Raw genomic sequence first — 23,234 nt, 5'->3', positions numbered from 1 at the left:
AAGAGTCCCAGCCCCAGGGAGATGCAAACAGATCCAATCCCAGTTTGAGTACCAATTACTGGTGTAGATAAGGCTTAAGAAGCTCAGTCTGCCTCATATCTAAAAGAGGACATGTTATACTACTGGTAGAGATATAAACTGGTATATGCACTACAGAACTCACTGTAGAGGGTCCTCCAAAGACTAAACTAGAACATAACTATGCCACTCCTAGGAATATACCCAAAAGACATTAATTCAAAAGACAGAGACACAGGGTATCTATATTTATCGATACACTCACTATTTATAATAGCTAAGAAATAGAACCAGGAATGGGATGTGATGGCTTAGTAGGTAAAAGCACTTGCTGTGCAAGCCTGTTGACCTTAGCAGAAAGAGAGAACTGATTCTTGAATGTTGTTTTCTGACCTCCACATGATGTAGCAGCACACATGTACCCATGAACATATACATACCACAGTAGTAGATAAACTTCAGAAAAAAGGGGAACTGGCCTAAATGTCCATCATTGGAAGAATGAATTAAAAAAGATGTAGCACACATAAATAATGGGATTTTATTTGTCCATAAAGAAAAATGACATGTGCAGGAAAATGGATGGAACTGAAAAATATCATGTTCAGTGAAATAAGTAAGACTCAAATACTGCATTTCCTCTCATATGTAGTATCTAAATGTGTATATGTACGTGTCCATACACACATGTAAGATCATGAAAATAGAAAGAGGATCATCAATGGGGAGGAGAAGATCACAAAGGGGGAGGAAAATGTATGCGACATGAAAGCAGAAGGAAGACTAACTTGTAGGGAAAGGTGTCAACAAGAGTGGGACAGAGGAGTCGGAGAAGGCTATAGGGAAGGAGATGAAACCCCCCCAAGTATAATAATGTATGTATGAAAATGCCATAATGAAACCTGCAACTTTGTATGTTGACTTAAAATTAAAAACAAGTACTATTGTTACTATAACCACCAAAAGAACTGTGATCACTCACATGCTGAGCTCTCAGAAGGAAAGTTCAGCTGGCTTTGAACTTTCTGTCCTCCTATCTCAGCCCTCTGGGTGCTAAGAGTCCAGGCATGTGCCATCCCACATCCATAGTTATTGGCTTCATTTTTGAAGATGAAAAAATTAAGACTTAGAGAGAGTGAATTACTTGCTTGACTTTAAGATGTTATTTAACTGCTTTTGATACTCCCTTACTGTGGCCTATCTCAGCTGATTAACCAATTCCCAAAGAAGATGCATCATCTTAACTTATATATCCTAATGGAGGGGTAACTGCCCTGCTACTTCTATTTCTGTTTCACTGTTATCAGAACCACACCGTGACAGCAGCTCAACAACAACTGGATTATTTGGCCACTGTAAGGATCATGTGGTACCTTTTGCATCTACACACGCAAGGCCACTGTGACCTTCAAAGACCAACTGCCACAGCCCTTAGGAAGTCTCTGAGTTCCCTTTGTAAAAATTCTCTTCTTTTTTCCTTTTTTATTTTTTTAAATTATTTTTTGTTTGTTTGTTTGTTTTTCGAGACATGGTTTCTCTGTGTAGTCCTGGCTGTCCTGGAACTCACTCTGTAGACCAGGCTGTCCTCGAACTCAGAAATCCGCTTGCCTCTGCCTCCCAAGTGCTGGGATTAAAGGCGTGCACCACCACCGCCCGGTGACAAGGATTCTTGATAGGAACTTAGTCTCTTATAAAGTAGTCCCCTCTTGGTGCTAGAGAGATGGCTCTGTTTGCTCCTGCACTCCAACATGCACATGCTCCTGTCTCTAGAGTTACACGTACATCATCATCATCACAATAATAAAAATATCCACCTTAATCGTTGACCTCTTTATTATATGCAGCAGATCAAGGATGCATACATATTATAGTTGGCACATAAAATTGTTTAACTTATCTATAAAATACTCTTTTCTGACAAGAAAAAAAAAAACAAAAACCTTGGGTTAGGACAGTAACTCAGAGGTAGTGCACTTACCTAGCACATGTCAGGCTCTGAGTTTGATTCCTACCTAGCACCACATTTAAAGAAAATCTTGATTCATACCTTTTAAAACAAAGTTAATTAACATGGTTGAGAGGCATTTGTGGGTTCAGTTAATAAGCTTTAAGATCATCATTTAACATCCATAGCCTCCTTGTTATCTATCTTCTAATTTGAGTTAAAAAGAAAACCTGTCATATAAAATCAAAGCCTTTCTTTGCATGTTGGTAGTTTCATTTGCCAAGTTGCACGTGTTTTCCAAAGAGCAGGCACAGCCATGATGACTCTTAATGAGACTGTTCACAGTGAAAGGACTCTTAAGCTCCAAAGGCATCAAAGAGCAAGGATTTAAAATAATTTTTAAAAGTCATTATTCAAGTTTTCTAGGTCTAACGGTACAAACCAGTACTTTCTGCACTCAGGACACAGAAGCTAAAATGATCATGAATTCAAAGGTCAGCTCCAATTAGAGTGAGGCCAGTCTGTTACATGGAATCTTACTTCAAAAACAAAAAAACCAACCTAACAACAACAACAACATCAACAATAAACTCCAAAACAAAAATCCAAGTTTTTACACAGATTCATTTTCACTAATACTATTCCATGTACCATACTAGGCACAAAATTAATGTTTAAGTGTTGTAAGACACAAGAGCCCTACAGCTTCACCCTGTAGGTTTAATACTGTAAGGTTTAACAGCTTTGCTAATAAGTCAAGGGAACAGATGAAACCAGTGACAATGAGGATGGCTTGTCACAGAGTTTTTAGAACATCAAGTAGTTTTATGTTGAAAGAACACATTTATCTTCACAATTTTCTACAGAAAATAAAAGTGAGTGTGCAATAATAACACACATCTCCATACAGAGTTTTATGGGCTGGGGGTACAGTTCCATGCAAGTCCCTGGATTCGACTCTGTGGGTTTTATACACATACAGTGAACATAATCCTCCTAACAGTCCTAGGTCATGACTATCACCACAACCCTCAACTCAAAGATAAAGCTTTGAGGACAGGAATTGCGCTCAAGGTAGCAGATGACAGGAGTCAAAGAAGGAATTCAAAATCTAGGTTTTTCATTGTATAAAGCCCATTTGTACTTTTAATGATAATTTTGTTAAATTTTTAGAGCACATCAAGAATTACTAATCACAGAAAATAAAATTCATATTTCAGAAAGTGAAACAACTTTATCTCTATGATGTAACAAAGAGAATGCAATTTCTCAGAAAATAGTACATTGTTATGTGATGAATGACATGAAGATTCCATGTGTCCATGCAATATAATAGATTTTCTAGTTTAAGAGCACAAAAATCCAGACAAACACAACAGAAGAGTATGTGCTTACAGCTTTCCACACGTACTCATGTGTTTGGAAACTCACTCTACTCTTTGGCTTGTATGAAGAGATTACAAAGCACCTTGTCGTCATATCCATCACCCACTCAGCAGTCTCTCTTTCAAGTGCATAGTCAGAAGACTAGGAGGCAGCTTCTTAGCATAGCCCTGAAGATCAACCTCTGCTAAAAACAGCTCTGACTTCTTTAGCCTAGCTGTTTCTACAAGAACCCTTGTGCTCAGAGCAAATACCGATGGGAAATGTGCTCATCTACAGCTGTGGTGTGCGGTCCCCTAGGGTAACGTTGCCAGACACTTTGGATCCTCAGGGTTTTATCCCTCCAGCCACATCCCTGACTCAGCTGAGAAGAAAAAAAAAGTATCCTGGAGAAGATTCAATAGATATTTCGTCTTAAAATTTATTTTTGAAAGTATGTAGACTCCTGTGCAATATGAAATATTAGCAATCCTGGTCTAAAACTCTTGTTTCTGTTAATGCACTTGACAGTGGGCTAAGTCATTTATACACTGCTTCAACTTGTGTACTTGTGTAAGAAGTGCTTTCCCATAAAGATGTTGGAAGACTTAAAAAAAGGGGTCAATATTGAGAATGTAGAAATAATTACCATATCATTGTTTTTAGGATTAGAGGAAGTCACACTAATTTAATTCTCATATTTATTTAGTGTGTGTTTCAAACATTCCATGAGTGGAGGTCAGAGGACAATTTGTGGGAGACTGTTCTATCTTTCCACTACTTGAATTCCAGAAATCAAACTCAGATTGTCACTTGGTGGCAAGCACTTTTATTCACTGAGCCATCTCACTGGCCCTAGTTTTTTAGTTCTCTGTACTTGACCTCTTTGAATTCTTTTCCAGTGTGGAGAGCAAGGTTCAGTTCTGGTCAATATTATCTCATTAGCACCTCACACTGGCCCATAGCAGGCTCTGGGTTGGAGCGAACTGGAACAAGAAACAACTGCTGCCTTTCAGGGCTACTGTTAGTTTGTGACCTTGGGCTAGCTTTTAATCTAAGTTTCAGTTTTATCAGTACAAACGGATCATATTTACTCTGATTTACTGCTGTGAGAATAAAATATATCAATAGATTAGTATAACTTTTAAGGCATATACTAATAAATTGCTAATTCTCCATATAATTGAAGATTAAGCGTTTATATTACATGCCCTATTAATATAGACTATAAAGATTTCTAAAAATAAATGCAAGTCCTCTTAGTTACCTACCATCTTTTTTTTTTTTAAACATTTCAACTTCTTTTGGGGGGGCGATAATATACTGAAAAGGTGATAACAACAACAACTCAACCCATTTCTGCTCCAGAAACAAATGGACATACATATAAATTTATGTATAAGCCCAGAATAGACCTGGATCCAAGGCTAAGGTTCCTTAAGTAACCCTTTTGCTTTGGCTCTCATGCAGACCAGAATTGAAACTGTAGTCTAGTCTTAAGCATAACCAGAATGAGTTCAGATCTAAGTTCCTATTTGTTCTTTAAAACCTTAATCATTCACTGAAGAAATTTGTCTGTAACAGATGTATTCAGAAGTTGTCTTATATAGTTATCATTTTGATATTTAATTAAAAAATTCTTCTTTCAGCATCTAGGATTGCCTTATAAATCATGTTTCATTCAAAAGCTTAGTAACACAAGACAGCTCTTTTAAGGGGCATATACATAATATCTGGTTCATTTATTTATAAATAAATCCCTTCATTTAAAGCTATGTTTTAAACTACACTCATAACTTAGAGTGCGGGGATTAAAGATGTTCACTGCTACATCTACCTACTGTTATGCCAGTTTGATTCTGAAGTGGCATATAGGATAATAAAGAGAAGGAATATCTAATACGGAGCATGAATTCTATGATATCTTCCCTTATAAGCGACAAACTCTTTGTTTTTAGACAAATGGATGTTCTCGAAACACATATGCACACTCAAACAGAATACGGGTATACAGGTGTACGGACAGAATGAATTCTGCCAGAGACTGACACATTCTTTCCTGTAAAAATTCCAATATTCTGAGGACCTGCTGCGTTTTGTTTAAATATTGCAGACTGTAGAAAGAGTAGTCTTTTAGCAGGACATAAACATTGCATTATCATTAATTTTTATTGAAAATGTATTTTTTTCCTGTAGAGTTTCACTGGACTGTATCAGAAATACTTTCTTTGATGTGTCACTGACAGAGTGCTTTTATCCTTTAAATCAAAGAATGCTTTGCTTGTCTCAAAATCTATATGAATTCTTTGCATCATACAGTCTATTTTTAAGGAGCTATCCTATGGAAACAGGTGTAAATATTTAAAAGTTTCATATTAGAAAAAGAACTCTGAATGGATGTGATCTTTTCTATTTCTAACACTCATGTTGAGTTCTAAGGTGTTAGGCTTCCTGTCCTTAGGAATGAGGAGCCTCAGCACCCCCTGTGTCAGGGAGCCTATCTGCTTTTGCATGTGAGAAGGACAGAAACTTCTGGACTTTCACAAATTTAGGCAGAAGTGAATGTTTCCACTATGTAAAAATTTTCTTAAACTTGGTTTCCAAAACCAGCATTCCTGTTATCCAGATGTCAGTAGTAAAGCTAGGCCAATTCTCTAGATCCCACCAGAGCAGGGATAATTACTTCCATAACAGAATGCATTGTTACTCTCTGCATGAACTGTGAGATTCTACCTTGTCCTTTCTTACTTGGATCTGGGTTAAACCTATCATTTACATATTACATATTATTAAACAATTACATATTACAATTACATATTAATAAACCCATATTTAACGACACACAATTGTTGGTAATTAAATATATCCCTACACAAGATAAATCACCCAAACCTAATAGCCATTCATCACCAAAATTAACATAAGATTTAAAGCATAAATGTCTACTGTGATTATATCTTTTTTTTCCTCCTCCTTTTCTTCTTCTTCCTTCTCCTCTATTTTGTTTTTTGAGACAGGGTTTCTCTGTGTAGCCCTAACTGTCCTAGAACTCACTCTGTGGACCAGGCTGGCCTCAAACTCAGAAATCCACCTGCCTCTGCCTCCCAAGTGCTGGGATTAAAGGCGTGAGCCACCACTCCCCGGCATATTTTCTATTTTTTGACACTAAATTTTTGGGTATTTTTGCTTAGTGTTTCTTGGTGACAGCATATAGCTGCCTTTTGTTTGTTTGTTTGTTTTTGTTTTGTTTTTTTGGTTTTTCGAGACAGGGTTTCTCTGTGTAGTCCTGGTTGTCCTGGAACTCACTCGGTAGACCAGGCTGTCCTCGAACTCAGAAATCCGCCTGTCTCTGCCTCCCAAGTGCTGGGATTAAAGGCGTGCACCACCACCGCCCGGCTTGCTTTTTGTTTTTTAATCAAATCCATTAGTCTATATTATTTTAGTGCTGAATTGAGGTCGTTTATATTTATATTTAAGATTATTACAGAAAGGACTTTATTTTTTTTTTTTCAAAAGGAGCTCTGGCAAAGTTTTATTAAAGGAAAACTTTCTTGTTCACTTCTCACCAGTCTGCTCTGGCATGCTTCTAATATCAGAATCACCTAGGTCAATGATAGCCAGTGTGCATACTCTGTAGTATTTTCCACAAGCTGTGCCCAGTTCAATATTATTGCCACTGTAGTGATGGACACCAGTTTTAGCCAACATGGCATAATATTCTATTTCAGATTTCCTCAAAGCTGGGCAGTTGTTGGCGAGAATAACCAACTTCGCTTTGCCTTGTCTGATCATCTTCAGAGTCTGTTTGTACCCCAGCATGTACTTTCCACTTTTCATAACAAGTTGGAGCCTAGAGTTGATCGACTCCAGAGACTTTTTCATCTTCTTTGCAGCCACCATCTTCCTGCCTTAGGTGCGAGACAGCCCCAATCAAGAGCAGCCGCCAAGATGGCCCGGGAGCGAGAAAGGAAGGAGTTCCCACAATGCAAAGCTCTTCTAGGCGGACCAAGGACTTTACTATTTTCTATAAATTTGTTAGATGATGTTCTACGTTGTTGGATTACTGTTTTTTTTTTTTTTTGGTTTGTTTGTTTGTTTGATTCTTCTCCAGTATTAGTTTTGAGAGTCTGATGAGCTATTGTATTGAACATGGTTGTCTCATTCCCAAGTTTGTTTATTTGTTGTTTTCATGGGGTATATACTTTCATGTATTTACATGAAGAAGGCTAACTTTGTTCTTCCCTGTAAAATATTCCATTAAGAGCTTTTTGCAGTGCTGGCTTGCTTGTTATAAATCATCTTAATTGTGTTTGTCTTAATACACCTTCATTTCTCTATAAACTCTGAAAAATAAGCTTTTCAGGCTATAACATTCTTAGTTTATAGCTGTTTTGTTTTTTAATGTTCAGAGCTTGACATAGTTCATTCCATGTTTTTATGGTTGCTGATTTAAAAAGATACATGTCTGCCATTTGTTGGTATTTTTCTCTTGCTTTCTATTTTTGACACCCTGACTATAATATGTTGTGGAGAGTTTCTTCTCCGGTCATGCTTATTTGGAGTTCTATAATGCTTCTTGCGTTTGAACACCTACTTCTTTTTGTAAATTTGGAGATATTAGGCATGATGACACATGCCAATAATCCTATTCCAGCACTTGGGAAGCTAAGGCAGGAGGATCTAGATCAGCAGTTCTCAACCTGGGTGTCACATGTCAGAGATCCTACACATCAGACATTCATATTATGACTCATAACAGTAGCAAAACTGCAGTTTTGAAGTAGCAACTAAATAGTGTGTGGTTGGGGGTCACCACAATATAAAGAAGTGTATTAAATTGTTGGGAGCTGCAATCGCCATTACAAGATGGCGGCGACGACTGCTTCCGGGTTCCTCACGGAAGACCTTGATGCTAATGCACATGCGCGGGCCACGCGCTAATTTAGGCTTACGCCAGGGACCAATCCAGATTAGACACGCTATGTTCCGAGCACTGATTGATCATCCAGGATCCAGGGGCTGGGACTTTTTGGGCAATATAAGCAGCCGCTTTTCTGCAGTTCGGGGCCCTCTCGCCTGCAACCTAAAAGAGCTGTAATAAACCGTGTGTTAGAAGAATTCATAGTGTGTGGCGTCTTCCTTATCGGCGAAGCTGGCGCTACGCATTAAATGGTTGCAATATTAGGAAGGTTGAGAACCACTGATCTAGATGATTATCAGAGATAGTTTCCTTTGGTCTGTGACAATACTCTGAATGTTCTCACATGGTAACAAGGTAAGACCTTTGCATTTCCTCACAATGACGGCACTACTTAGAAGCTGCCAGCAAAGAATAACAGCTTTTGTCAAAGAGAATTGAAACATTGTTGTAGGTGTGATACTTTATTTAAAATGAAATTAGAGTAACACAGACAATGACAGTAAGCTCTTCAGATACTCCCAAATTTTTATTCCCTCTGGCTGGCTTGGGTTACTTTTGGTGAAGATAGTGAAGATAGATAGAAACAGTAATACTGTATTACTAACTATATTCCAAGTTTCAAATAAAAAACAATCTGTATTTCTGTTTATACGTGGAGAAATTTCACATAAAAATAATAAACATTTACAATTGAGGTTTATTAAGAAGTCTATTAAATAACAGTTTAAGAAATCATGCAAAAGATCTCGGCTGATGTTGCCTCACACTTAGCACCCTAGCCAGCACATGGAAGGCAGAAGCAGAAGGATCACTTACCAGTTAGAAGCCAGCCTGATTTACATATTGAGTTCCAGGGCTATGACATCAGACCCTGTCTTGGTAAACAGGGAGGGAGGGATCTTATAATAGCAAGTGAGTGGCTATAAACTAGACAGAAAAAGATAACTGTTCAAAAAAAAAATGGAAGAAAGGAAAAGAAAAGGGCTTGAGAGATGTTTTAGCATTTAAAAGCACTCGGTTGCTCTTCCAGACAACCTGAGTTTAAATTCTAGCACCATGGTGATAAAAACCATCTATAATTCAAGTTCCAGGGAATTCATTTTCCCCTCTGGCTTCCTTGGGTATGTGTGCATGTGGTGCACACATATACATTCAGGTAAAACACTTATACATATAAAACCATAAAATAAATCTTAATAAAGAAAAAAAAGAATGGGTAGAGGAATGTTTCTAATGTTGGTATTTTTCAGCATATTGCCTGTTTTGGCAAATAACATTTTAGATGTCAGGGAGGAACAGATTTATCATCATCATTGTAATTTCTAACATATAATACAACTTTAAAAAAATTTGATTCTATTCCATTTTTTTATAAATTATGTCTAAATGTACATAATAAATAAAACACTTCTTATAATGGTAGTTTGCAATACAGATGGGGTATCATATACATAAATAAATAAATCTTAAAAAGAAAAAAAAAAGAACGAAAACAGATGTCTGAACAATCATGGGCCAAGAGGTCATCAGGATTCTAGGGGGCATAGGACTGCATTGATAAATTACATTTGTGACTTTAGTTAGTATACAGCTAATTATCCTAACTGCAGGAAATAGGAAGAAATTGGCTTTTGCTGTTAAGTTTGAGGGTAATTTCCTTCTTTCTTAAGGTGGGGAGGGAAGACAAGGATGAGGAAAGGAAGAAGCTGGAAAAGTTAGTTAACCTGTACAGATTTGGGAGGAAGGTTCAAGCATACTCAAATCTAGATGTTTGGATTATTACTTCTTTGCTTACAAGGCTAGAATTGCTTATTAGAATACAGGGTAAGAGAGCAATGCTGTGTGGGCTGGGATGTGGTAGGACACCAGGTTTCAGAATCCTGAATCATTCCAACTTCATATACAGTCTTTTACAGTATTTTGGGTTTAAAGCATTTGTAAAGATATGTGCTAACATGCATAGATGCACTGATGATTCTGTTGTGCAATTTAAAAGGTAAACAAAGTACATTCACAATTTAAAGCAATCTTGTGATAAATGCTTTTATAAATACTATTATTAAGATGGAATTCATACACCAGGTAATTCATCCATTTAAAATGCATAATTGCACAGTTTTCAGGAAATTTTCAGAACTATGTACTTTTATATTACTATTGTGACATATGTCATTCCTTCACAAAGCAACTCTGTGACCTTAGCTACCAACTCCTGTTGCAGGGCATTTGATCACACTGTGAACTCTGAGATTATGTTTACTAGAAAAACATGTTTCTAGTTGTGGTATGACTCAGCCCTTAGCACACTCCATTAATCTCTCTGGCTGGATATAGACACACCCTTAGTACACACCTTTAATCCCAAACAATGAAGGTAAAGTTAGTCTGTGGAAGGAAGCACCCATGTTTGAAAGCGATATTTAATTGAGAGGTAGACAACATAATGAAACAGAGAAAGATTTGACAGAATAGAATATGCTCAACTCTCACGAGACAAAAGAGGAAAAGGAAGCAACCTAAGAGAGCAGTACAGAGAGGAAAAAAGAGAGGAGGCAGTTTTACCAGGACAATGTTATCACTGTCCTGCATGTTGCAGAGAAAGAACAAGCTAGACACAGGTGAAGACAGAATGGACTAGAGAATGAGAAGCCAGAAGATTAGAACTTGCCAAAGTTCTAATTGCAAAGTTAGGATGAGGCCAAGCAGACCAATTCAAGAGAGGAAGGGCGTTGGGGGGGGGGGCGGTGGTCACAGGCTAGATTGAATCAATCTGCTTGGAGGAGAGTTTTGAACCATAACAACTGAGGTGAACCAGCCAGAGCTCAAAAAGAACAAGAAAGAGTGAGCTTATTCAGCAGTTAAGTCTCAGAGGTTGAAAACATTTTAGGCCAAGATTAGGTTGTACAGAGGCTAGAAGCTTCCAGGACTAGGCCTAGTTAGCTGCTGAAGACAGTAAACCTCCAAGATGACAATTACTACAGGAGAATAAAAGTTCCTTTTCCAAAACCCCAACTTATAGCAGTCACTCATCCACTTGTATAACAGTGGGTAACAGAATGTATAAATAGATTCATGTAAGAGGATCAGATTGTTCTGTGTTTGGTCCTTTATTCAGCATGTCTGTAAGGCTCTTTTCTGTAGCATATTATTTGGAAGTATTATTAAAGCATATTATTGGATGTATTACTTTGGTAAAGTAAATAATAACCTCTAACTTAAAGAGCTATATGGGCTGAAGAGATGTTACAATGGCTAAAGGCATTTGAATCTGGGTTCACAGGTACCACATGCATGTGGTGCAATACATATATGTAAACAAAACATTCCTCCTCCTCCTCCTCCTCTTCCTCCTCTTCCTCCTCCTCCTCATCATCATCAAGCTTTCCCTGCCTGCTGAATCCTCTGGGGCAAACTAAGCTGCCCTGAGCAGCCTGCTATTCCTGCTATTCCAGGACCTCTATTCTCCCACCACCTCTCCATCTACCTTCATCAGACCTGTGGATCCTCAACTATCCAGGACCTGCAGCTCCTGAACCATACACACCTGTGGATACTGAACCATATACCCCAAGGATACCCAACAGAGGCTTGCCACACTAGGACCACCTTCCAACACCTACTACAACAGGAATATCTAAGGACCAAAGCCATCTAGATGGCTAAAGGCCCACAAAAGAACACAATCAACAAAAGCCTGGGCAATATGACACCTTCAGAGCACAGGTACCCTACTACAGCAAGCCCTGGATAGCCTAACACAACCAAAGAACAAGGAAGTGACCTTAAATCCACTCTTGTAAAGATGATAGAGGCCTTTAGAGAGGAAATGTATAAATACCTTAAAGAAATACAGGAAAACACAATAAAAAGGTAGAGGTCTTTAAAGAGGAAACAAATAAATCCCTTAAAGATAGTGTATCTTTAAACAGGTGAAGGAAATAAATAAAACTGCAATACCTGAAAGTGGAAATAGAAGCAATAAAGAAAACACAAACTGAGGCAATCCCGGAGACAGAAAACCTAGGGAAGAGAACAGGAACTACAGACATAAGCATCAACAGAATACAGGAGATGGAAGACAGACTCTCAGGCACAGAAGATACTGTTGAAGAAATTGATACACCAGTCAAAGAAAATGTTAAATCTAAAAAATTCCTGACACAAAACATCCAGGAAATCTGGGATACCATGAAAAAGACCTAACCTAATAACAATAGGAATAGAAGAAGGTGAAGAGCCCTGGAAATATTTTCAACAAAATCATAGAAGAAAACTTTCCCAACCTAAACAGAGAAATGCCTATAAATATTCAAGAACCTGATAAAACACCGATTAGATGGGACCAGAAAAGAAAATCTTCCTGCCACATAATAATCAAAACACAAAATCTACAGAACAAAGAAAAAATATTAAAAGCAACAAGGGAAAAAGGCCAGGTAACATACAAAGGCAGATCTATCATAATTACATCTGACTTTTCAACAGAGACTCTAAAAGCTAAAAGGGCTGGGGCAGATAGATATCTTGCAACCTCTAAAAAAAAAAAAAAAAAAACTACAGATGCTAACCTAGACTACTATACTCAGTAAAATGCTCAATCACCATAGATGGAGAAAAAAAAAAGACATTTCAAGACAAATCCAAATTTAAACAATATCTATCCACAAACCCAGTACTACAGAAAATACTAGAAGGAAAACTCCAACATAAGGAGGATAAGTACATCCAAGAAAACACAGGAAATAATTCTGTATCAGCTAAAACAAAGACAGACAGACAGACAGACAGACACACACACACACCAAACACTGACAACATCAAAATAACAGGAAATAACAATCACTGGTCATTAATATCTCTCAATATAAATGGATTCATTGCCAAAGAAACATACCTTAGCAATAAAGGTAGACATTACCCTAGAGTAAACGGTTGGAAAAAAGTTTCCCAAGCAAATGGACCCAAGAAACAAGCTGGAATAACCATTCTAATATCTAATAAAATACTTTTAACCAAAAGTAATCAAAAGAGACAGGGAAGGACACTTCATACTCATCAAAGGGTAAATCTACCAAAATGATATCTCAATTCTGAACATCTATGCCCCAAACACAAGAGCACCCATATTTGTAAAAGATTCATTGCTAAAGCTTAAAATGCACATCAAATCTCACACATTAATAGTTGGAGACTTCAACACCCGACTCTCACCAACTGACAGGTCATCCAGAATCAAATGGACCTAACAGACATCAATAGAATATTTCTTTTATTTTTAAATTTTACTTATTTAATGCATGAGTGTTCTGCTGCATATACATCTGCAAATCCTCCTAACAGATGGTTGTGAGCCACCATGTGGTTGCTGGGACTTGAACTCAGGACCTCTGGAAGAGCAGTCAGTGCTCTTAACTGCTGAGCTATCTCATCAGTCCTAGAATATTTCTTAAACATAAAAAAGTACCTTCTTCTCAGCACTTCATGGATCCTTCTCCAAAACTGACCATAATCTTTCACAAAACAAGCTTCAAAAGATACAAGAAAATTGAAATAAGCCTTATATCTAATCAGACTATCCATGGATTAAAGTTGGACTTCAACAAAAACAGAAACACCAGAAAGCCTACACGCTCATTGAATTGAACAACTCTCTACTCAATGACCATTGTGGTAAAACACAATGGTCAGGGAAGAGATAAAGAAAGAAACTGAAGACTTTTTAGAATTCAATAAAAATGAAGATATAACACACTCAAATTTATAAGACACAAGGAAAGCAGTGCTAAAAGGAAAGTTCATTGCACTAAGTGCCTCTGTAAAGAAATTACAAAGTTTTTAGACTAGCAATTTAAAAGTATACTTGAAAGTTCTAGAGGGAAGAATAAAAGGAGGAGGAGGAAGAGAAAGGAAGGAGGAAGGAGAAAAAAGAACAGAGGAGGAAGGAGAGGAAAGAAGAAAGAAGGAGGAAGAAGGAAGGAAGGAGAAGGAAGAGGAGGAGGAGGAAGAAGAAGAGAAGGAAGAAGAAGAGGAGGAAGAGGAGGAGGAGGAGGAGGAAAGCAGCAGCGAGCACACCAGAGAGGAGTAGAAGGCAGGAAATAATCAAAATCAGGGCTGAAATTAATCAGTTAAGACAAAGAAAACAATACAAAGAATCAACAAAGCCAAGAGCTGGCTTTTTGAGAAAAATCAACAAAATAGAGAAACTCTTAGCCAAATTAACTAAAAGACAGAGAGGCAGTATCCAAATTAAAAAAATCAGTAATGAAAAAGGTGACATAATAACCAACACTGGGGAAATTCAAAGAATTATTAGGTCTTACCTCAAATGTCTGTACTCTACAAAATTGGAAAATCTTAACAAAATGGACTATTTTCTAGACAGATAACATTTACTGAAATTAAATCAAGATCGGGTAAACTATTTAAACAGCCCTATAACTCCTAAGGAAATAGAATCAGTCATTAAATGTCTCCCAACCAAAAAAAGCCCAGGACCAGATAGTTTTAGTGCAGAATTCTACCAGACTTTCAAAGGAGAGTTAATATCAATACTCCTCAAACTATTCCACAAAATAGAAACAGAAGGTACACTAACAAACTCATTCTATGAGGTCACAGTCACCCTGATACCTAAACCACACAAAGACTCAACAAAGAAAGAGAACTTCAGACCAATTTCTCTTATGAACATGGATGCAAAAATACTCAAAAATAAAAAATACTCGCCAACCAAATTGAGGAACACATCAAAACCATTCACCATGATAAATCAAGTAGGCTTCATCCTAGGGATGCAGGGATGGTTCAATATATGAAAATCCATCAACATCATCCACCATATAAACAAACTGAAAGAAAAAAAATCACATTATTAACTAATCAGACACTGAAAAAGCCTTTGATAAATCCAACACTCCGTCATGTTAAAGGTATTAAGAGAAATCAGGGATACAGGGCACATCCCTAAATACAATCAAAGCAGTATGCAGCAAGCTAATAGCCCAAAAAATGTTGCCTGTATGTGGGATATGTTTTTCTAGCTGGGCTGGCATGTTTGACCTCAGTTGGAGAGGACATGCCTAACCTTGGAGAAACTTGATGTGCTAGCATACGGGAATACCCTGGGGTGGGGGTCCCATCCACTCAAAGGATAAGGGGAGGGGGAAAAGGATTGTGGGAGGGAGTGACTAGGAGGGGGCAGTGAGTGGAATGTAAAGTGAATAAGCAAAAAAAATTAAATAAAATAAATATAAAAGAATACACACACACACACACACATATATTTCTGTTTACTTGAGGTATGATGCTAGAGTATAAGTCTTCCTTATAATCCAGTATAAAGGTATTTAATTAAATATAAACTCTTTACTCTCTGATAGCCACTGGTTTTTTTTTCCTTTTTTTTTTCAGAGCTAAGGACCAAACCCAGGGCCTTACACTTGCTAGGCAAGTGCTCTACCACTGAGCTAAATTCCCAACCCCCCACTGTTTAAATTTCTAAATTTTATTTATTATAAGAGGAGGAGGAGGAGGCAATGCTCTGTGGTGTATGTTTAGAGGTCAGAGGACAACTTTCAGAAGTCAGTTTTCTCCTTCCATTGAGGGTTCTGGGAATCAAGACCTGGGTTACACAGCAAGCATTTTAAACTGCTGAGCCTACAATCAAAGTCTGGGGAGAGGCGGTGTCTACATTTTTTTTCTTACAGATTTTTTTTGTGTGTGTGTGTGTGTGTGTGTGCTTCCTGCGTGTACAGGTATCCTTAGAGATCATCACAGAGCGCTCATACCCCTCTGTTACAGGAGGCTGTGAGCTGCACAATGTAGGTGCTAGAAATGGAACCTGTGTCCTCTCTAAGAGCAGTAAGGTTTCTTAACCACTGAACCATGTTCTCTAGCCCTGACAACCATTTTTTTAAAAAAAAAAATCTATTTCCCTTTATTTTATATATTGTATGGTTCTCCTTTGTCATATGGGCTTAATATGTTTTCTTCCCCCACCTTTTTTTTTAAGATTTATTTATTTGTTTTATGTAAGTACACTGACGCTGTCTTCAGACACACCAGAAGAGGGCATAGGATTTCATTACAGATGGTGTGAGCCACCATGTGGTTGCTGGGAATTGAACTCAGGACCTCTGGAAGAGCAGTCAGTGCTTTTAGCCACTGAGCCATCTCTCCAGGCCCTGACAATCAGTTTTATCTGTTCATTCACTTAGGCATAAGGACTTTAATAGGTCCATGAGTTTTTCATAAACAAGTTTGGTGAGAAATGTCTAATAAGACATGACTTAAGCAACTAGATCTGGGTATTTGTTTTCACTCATTGTAAATTCCACTGATTCAGTTTGTTGTTTCCCTTTCTTATTGTCCTCTGCCCTGAGAAACTTACACCATTTACTCTTTATCTGTCTCAAACACAATTTGAGAACTAACTTTAGAGAAAAACATGGGTCTGTGTTAAGACTGTACACTACAGTTCCAAATGAAATTGATATATCCCATAAGGGAAAATAAGAGTAGGCTATAACCTGGCTATTTATTTTGTGTAAAGCTTTACTCTTCTTGCATTCCCTGTAGCTGGGTTTATGTATCTATTAACAAAGCGTTGAATTATGTAAACTTTAAGGTCTTCCTATCTCTGTTTTTCTTTTGAATTAATATGAAGATAAAGTCTGTCAGCAGGACTGGAAGACTGCTTGCATTTACTTGGAACCTATAAACTGACAAACTCAGCAAGAGAGAAGGTAACAGTCTTGAGCACACAGCACACTGGGCCAGGAGAAAGTTCAGTAATGTACTGCAGTAATGGAGTCAGCGCCTCTCTTCTCTGCCCGGTTTGCTCACCTAAAGCAACAGATTCTCAATTTCATTGCCCATGTTCTCATGCTGACATTTGCAGACAACAGAAATTTGTGTGCTTTACTCAATCAAGGTAACAAAAATTAATCAAGAATAAGTTTGCTGGGCAGTGGTGGCACACGCCTTTAATCCCAGCACTTGGGAGGCAGAGGCAGGCGGATTTCTGAGTTCGAGGGTTCGAGGCCAACCTGGTCTACAGAGTGAGTTCCAAGACAGCCAGGGCTACACAGAGAAACTCTGTCATTAAAATAAATAAATAAATAAATAAATAAATAAATAAGTAAAAGAAAGAAAAAAGAAAAGAAAAAAAAAGTTTTCACTTCTCATTTTACTTCAAACATACTTTTTAAAATGATGATGACGATGATGATAATAATAACAACAACAACAACTGATTAGTTTTGAAGAAGGCATGAGTTGCAGATTTAAATGTTAAGAGTGTTTGCCTAGTGAGCACAAGGTCCTGAGTTCAATCTACAGCTTCAAACAAACAAACAAACAAACAAACTGTACCCCCCCCAAACAAAAACTTTGTAAATGCTCTTTCTTATTAGTTACAAGTGTCCTTGGGTGAAAAGCAATTAACATTATTCTGCTGTTCTTCAGCAATGAAGCAGTAACTGTTGTGTGTCACAACTCTAGGCCTCTACTGGTCGTGTGTGTTATAAATGCAAATAGTTTTCCACACAACGAATTTTTGGCAAAAAAAAATTTTTTTTGTTCATTTCCTGGTTTGTTTGTTTGTTTGTTTGTTTGACATGGTCTTACTCTGTACCTCAACTGGCTTAGAACTCATGGTAATCCTCCTGGCTCAGATTCCCAAAGGTTGAGATTACAAGCATGAGCCATCATATCTGGCCAAAATGGAACTTCTATTTCCTGTGTGTCATTAAAGGGGAACCCACATTATCCTTGGTAAGCAAACAGATCTTCTAAAGGCTGTGTATTTTATGTCAACTTGACATAAACTAAAGCCATCTGAGAGAAAAAAACCTCAATTAAGAAAATGCCTCCATGAGATTGGACTGTAAGCAAGCCTGTAAGGTATTAATTAGTGATTGATGGGGAGGGTTTGGCCCATTGTGGTAGGGTCATCTCTGGGCTGGTGGTTCTGAGTTCTTTAAGAAAGCCAGCTCAGGCTAAGCAAGCCATGAGAAGCAAGCCAGTAAGCAGCACCTCTCCATGGGGTATGCATCAGCTACTGCCTCCAGGTTCGAGCTCCTGTCCTGGCTTCCTTCCATGATGAGCAGTAAAGTTTCTTCCCCAAGATGCTTTGGGTATGGTCATGTTTTGTTTTTTTTTTTTTTAATCACAGAAATACTAACCTTTTTAGGACAGTTATTTGAAGTTCCAAGGGATTCTGTAATGACCTCTCCTATGCAATTAAATAAAAAAGCAAAAATCTCAAGCTTAGATATATTTACATAAGAGGTCGGTTAGTATAATACTTGAAACACTATCAAAATCTTCCTGCAGTGCAGATTTCAATTCTAAATTTTCATCCATGAAATGTCACACCATAAGAAACATGTTATGATGTGGGTTCTTGGATCCGGTATGGCCTTTGCAAAAGACATTTGTCCACTTGAAGAAAAGACTAAGTAAAGTTAGGCTAAAACCCAAATTGTCTGGTCCTCTAAACAGTCATGATCATTATTTTAGTACAAACTGAAGTGATGGAACAACAGAAACATTACTAGCATTATCCTCAGGTAATTAATCAAGTCAGTTAGGAAAACACATGACAAATAACTGGGGGAAAGTTCAACATCTTTAGTCAGGAGAATACAAATCAAAACTAAGATTTCACATTATCTTTTAGTCAGAATGGCTACTACAAGAAAACAAAAACCAACAAGTGCTGGGAAGGATTGGAGAGACGTGGTATTTTTACACTGTTGGTAGGAACGTAAATCAGTGCATGGAACAGAAATCAGGTATAAAACAGACTTACATGACCCAACTCTTGCATTACTGGGTACACAGCCAAAGGAATCCAAACCAGCATATACAGAGACACCTGAACACCCACTGCAGTACAGTTCCCAGAAGCTAAGATATAGAATTAGTTTAGGTTCTTCTGACAGATTAAGAAAATGTGGTATATATAAAATGGAATTTTTTTGTAAGAAAGAACAAAATCATGACATTTGTGGGTAAACAGATGACTTCCAGGATCATTACGTTAAGTGAAATGAAGCTAGCCAGATTCAGAAATACAACTATTATATGCATTCTCTCAACTACAGAATATGGGAAAAAGAAAAAGACATCAAAGTAGAAGGTAGACTCTGGAAAAAAAAAGAAGAGGACTAATGGAGGTGGGGAGGAAGGATAGGAAAAAGTACCAGGAGAAGGGAATACGATCAAAGTGTACTCTTCACAAGTCTGAAAATGTAATAATGAAATTCATCATTATGCAGAATCAACACACACTATTTTAAAACAAAACAAAACATGTGTCAGGCTTGATGGTAGATGCATAGAATCCTAGCACTCAAGGATACTTATACACTTATGTTTTAAGCTAGACTGGAATACACAGAGAGACCCTATCTCCACAAATCAAATCAAATCAAATCAAATCAAATCAAATCAAATCAAATCAAATCAAATCAAATAGGGGTGGAGAGGTGGCTTAATAGTTAAGAGCACTGGTTGTTCTTAAAGAGTACCCAGGTTTAATTTCCAGCACCCAGATGGTACTCACAACCATCTACAACTACAATCCTAGGGGTCTAAAATCCTTTTTTGGCCTCCATGGCACAAGCATGAATATGGTACAGACATAAATGCAGACAAAATGTTCATACACACAAAAAATTTAAAAATCAGATAAAACTAATTAATCAATTAAAAACCCCAAACCACAGGGTGCTACTGCTCCATGTCTTTAATTCCAGCATTTGGGAGGCAGAGGCAGGTGGATCTTGGGTTTCTGAGTTTGAGGCCAGCCTGATCTCCAGAACAAGTTCTTTTTTTTTTTTTCTTTTTTTTTCTTTTTTTTTTTTTAAAGATTTATTTATTTATTATATATGAATACACTGTAGCTGTCTTCAGACACACCAGAAGAGGGCATCAGATCTCATTACAGATGGTTGTGAGCCACCATGTGGTTGCTGGGATTTGAACTCAGGACCTCTGGAAGTGCAGTCAGTGCTCTTAACCACTGAGCCATCTCTCCAGCCCCAGAACAAGTTCTAAGACAGTCACAAACACATATACACACAGACCAAACCAACAATAACACCAATAAAACAAAACCACCACAAAAACCCACCTTAGCACCTCTGGATCCTAGATGGCCACCTTTTGAATAGTGCCTCAGTTCTTATGGTTCATAGCCAAAATGCTGTCAGAAATCAGTATGACCCTAGCCAAAATGCTAGTAGGAGAGGAAAGGTGTAACAGAAGGACAACATCTGATGCTACTGGCTAACTGGCAACATTTCAGTTAAGTGACTGAGATGGACCTGAAAGGGGAGAAAAGAATTAAGTGATTTGGGCTGAAACAAAACAAAACAAAACAAAACAAAACAAAACAAAACAAACTATAAGTGGAAAAACAGGGTGAAAAAATCCAGAGAACTGAAAACACAGTAAACAGCATGTGCTAACCTCACAGATAAGAGCCAAGGCCACAAGGCTAGATTAACTAATTCAAACTATAGAGGGCATGGGCAGTAAGTAAAGAAATAGGAATTTCATTCTCTGTACAGAGAACACTGGAGTCACACAAACAAAGAACAACTATGAAAGACAGAATTTAGAAAGACTTATGTGATGTTTGAACAAAACAGATTTGGTAAAGGAAAAATTGGAAATGGAGATCTAGTTAAAAAGCTAGCATAACTGTTCTATAAAAAAATGATGCTGAGCTGGGCGGTGGTGGCACACGCCTGTAATCCCAGCACTTGGAAGGCAGAGGCAGGCGGACTTCTGAGTTCAAGGCCAGCCTGGTCTACAGAGTGAGTTCCAGGACAGCCAGGGATACACAAAGAAACCTTGTCTCGAAACCCCCCCCCCCCCAAAAAAAAGTGATGCTGAAGGGGCTGTAGAGATGGCTCAGTGGTTCAGAACACTTGACTGCTCTTCCAGAGGTCCTGAGTTCATTTCCAGCAACCACATGGTGGCTCAAAACCATCTGTAATGGGATCCGATGCCCTCTTCTGGTGTGTCTGAAGACAGTTACAGTGTACTCATATACATAAAATAAATAAATCTTAAGAAAAAAAATCTTAACAAAACAAAACTCAAAAGTGATTCTGACCTAAATGAGGCTGTGACAATAGTAACAATGTAAGAACGACACCTAAAGACAAATACAAAAGAATTACTCAAAAGCAGGATTCAGAATTAAAATCACTTCTCATGATGATGATAGAGGATTATAAGAAGGAATTAAGTAACTCCCTTAAAGAAATACAGGAGAGTACAAGTAAACAGATAGAAGCCCTTAAAGAGGAATCACAGAAATCCCTTAAAGAAATGCAAGAAAACACAAAGAAGGAATTAAACAAAAACATTCAGGATCTGAAACTGGAAATAGAAACAATAAAGAAAGTTCAAAGGGAGACAACCATGGAGATAGAAAACCTAAGAAAGAGATCAGGAGTCACAGACGCAAGCATCACCAACCGAATACAAGAGATAGAAGAGAGAATCTCAAATGCAGAAGATACGGTGGAAAATATTGACACAGTTGTCAAAGAAAATGAAAAACGCAAAAAACTCCTAACTCAAAACATCCAGGAAATCCAGGACACAATGAGAAGACCAAACCTAAGGATAATAGGTATAGATGAGAATGAAGATTCCCAACTTAAAGGGCCAGTAAATATCTTCAACAAAATTATTGAGGAAAACTTCCCTAACCTAAAGAACAAGATGCCCATAAACATACAAGAAGCCTACAGAACACCAAATAGACTAGACCAGAAAAGAAATACCTCCCGTCACATAATAATCAAAACATCAGATGCACAAAACAAAGAAAAAATACTAAAAGCAGTAAGGGAAAAAGGTCAAGTAACATATAAAGGCAGACCTATAAGAATTACACCAGACTTCTCACCAGAGACTATAAAAGCCAGAAGAGCCTGGACGGACATCATACAGACCCTAAGAGAACACAATTGCCAGCCCAGATTACTATACCCAGCAAAACTCTCAATCAATATAGATGGTGAAACCAAGATATTCCATGACAAAACCAAATTTGCACAATATCTTCCCACAAACCCAGCACTTCAAAGGATAATTGATGGAAAACGCCAACACAAGGAGGGAAACTACAACCTAGAAAAAGCAAGGAGTAATCTTCCAACAACCCCAAAAGAAGATAACTATACAAACATAACTTTACCTCTAATAACAAAAATAACAGGAAGCCACAATCATTTTTCCTTAATATCTCTTAAGATCAATGGTCTCAATTCCCCAATAAAAAGACGCAGACTATCAGACTGGATACACAAACAAGACCCAGAATTTTGCTGCATACAAGAAACGCACCTCAGTGACAAAGACAGACACTACCTCAGAATAAAAGGGTGGAAAACAATTTTCCAAGCCAATGGTCCCAAGAAACAAGCTGGAGTAGCCATTCTAATATCAAATAAAATCGACTTTCATCCAAAATTAATCAAAAAAGATAAGGAAGGACACTTCATACTCATCAAAGGAAAAATCTACCAAGATGAACTCTCAATTCTGAACATCTATGCCCCAAATGCAAGGGCACCTACATACATAAAAGAAACTTTACTAAAGCTCAAAACACACATTACACATCACACAATAACAGTGGGGGATTTCAACACCCCACTCTCAGCAATGGACAGATCATGGAAACAGAAACTAAACCGAGACACTTTGACATTAACAGAAGTTATGAACCAAATGGACTTAACAGACATCTATAGAACATTTCATCCTAAAACAAAAGAATATACCTTTTTCTCAGCACCTCATGGTACCTTCTCCAAAATAGACCATATAATTGGTCACAAAACAAGCCTCTACAGATACAAAAAGATGGAAATAATCCCTTGCATCTTATCAGATCACCACGGAATAAGACTGGTCTTTAATAATGACAAAACCAATGGAAAACCCATGTGCACATGG

The 23,234-nt window shown here is 37.6% G+C and overlaps 2 protein-coding genes across 2 annotated transcripts in view; both read right to left on the bottom strand.

Annotated features, from left to right (window-relative positions):
* Positions 1–23,234, bottom strand: part of Tmcc1 (transmembrane and coiled-coil domain family 1) — a 147,806-nt gene that overhangs the window by 67,244 nt on the left and 57,328 nt on the right. The window lies entirely within an intron of this gene.
* On the bottom strand, positions 6,787–7,225 carry LOC114609212 (60S ribosomal protein L30-like). Its single transcript, XM_028753504.1, has one exon. The coding sequence runs from the start codon at positions 7,223–7,225 to the stop codon at positions 6,881–6,883; it is 345 nt and encodes a 114-aa protein (XP_028609337.1). The 3' UTR covers positions 6,787–6,880.

The sequence above is a fragment of the Grammomys surdaster genome, unplaced genomic scaffold (assembly GCF_004785775.1).
Source record: "Grammomys surdaster isolate TR1022 unplaced genomic scaffold, NIH_TR_1.0 125950, whole genome shotgun sequence".
In the NCBI taxonomy this organism is placed as follows: domain Eukaryota; kingdom Metazoa; phylum Chordata; class Mammalia; order Rodentia; family Muridae; genus Grammomys; species Grammomys surdaster.
This window is presented reverse-complemented; position numbering and strand designations above follow the sequence as displayed.

What these genes read in the sequence shown, in the direction of transcription:
- LOC114609212 (XM_028753504.1), bottom strand. Translation starts at nt 7,225, where the DNA reads ATGGTGGCTGCAAAGAAGATGAAAAAGTCTCTGGAGTCGATCAACTCT.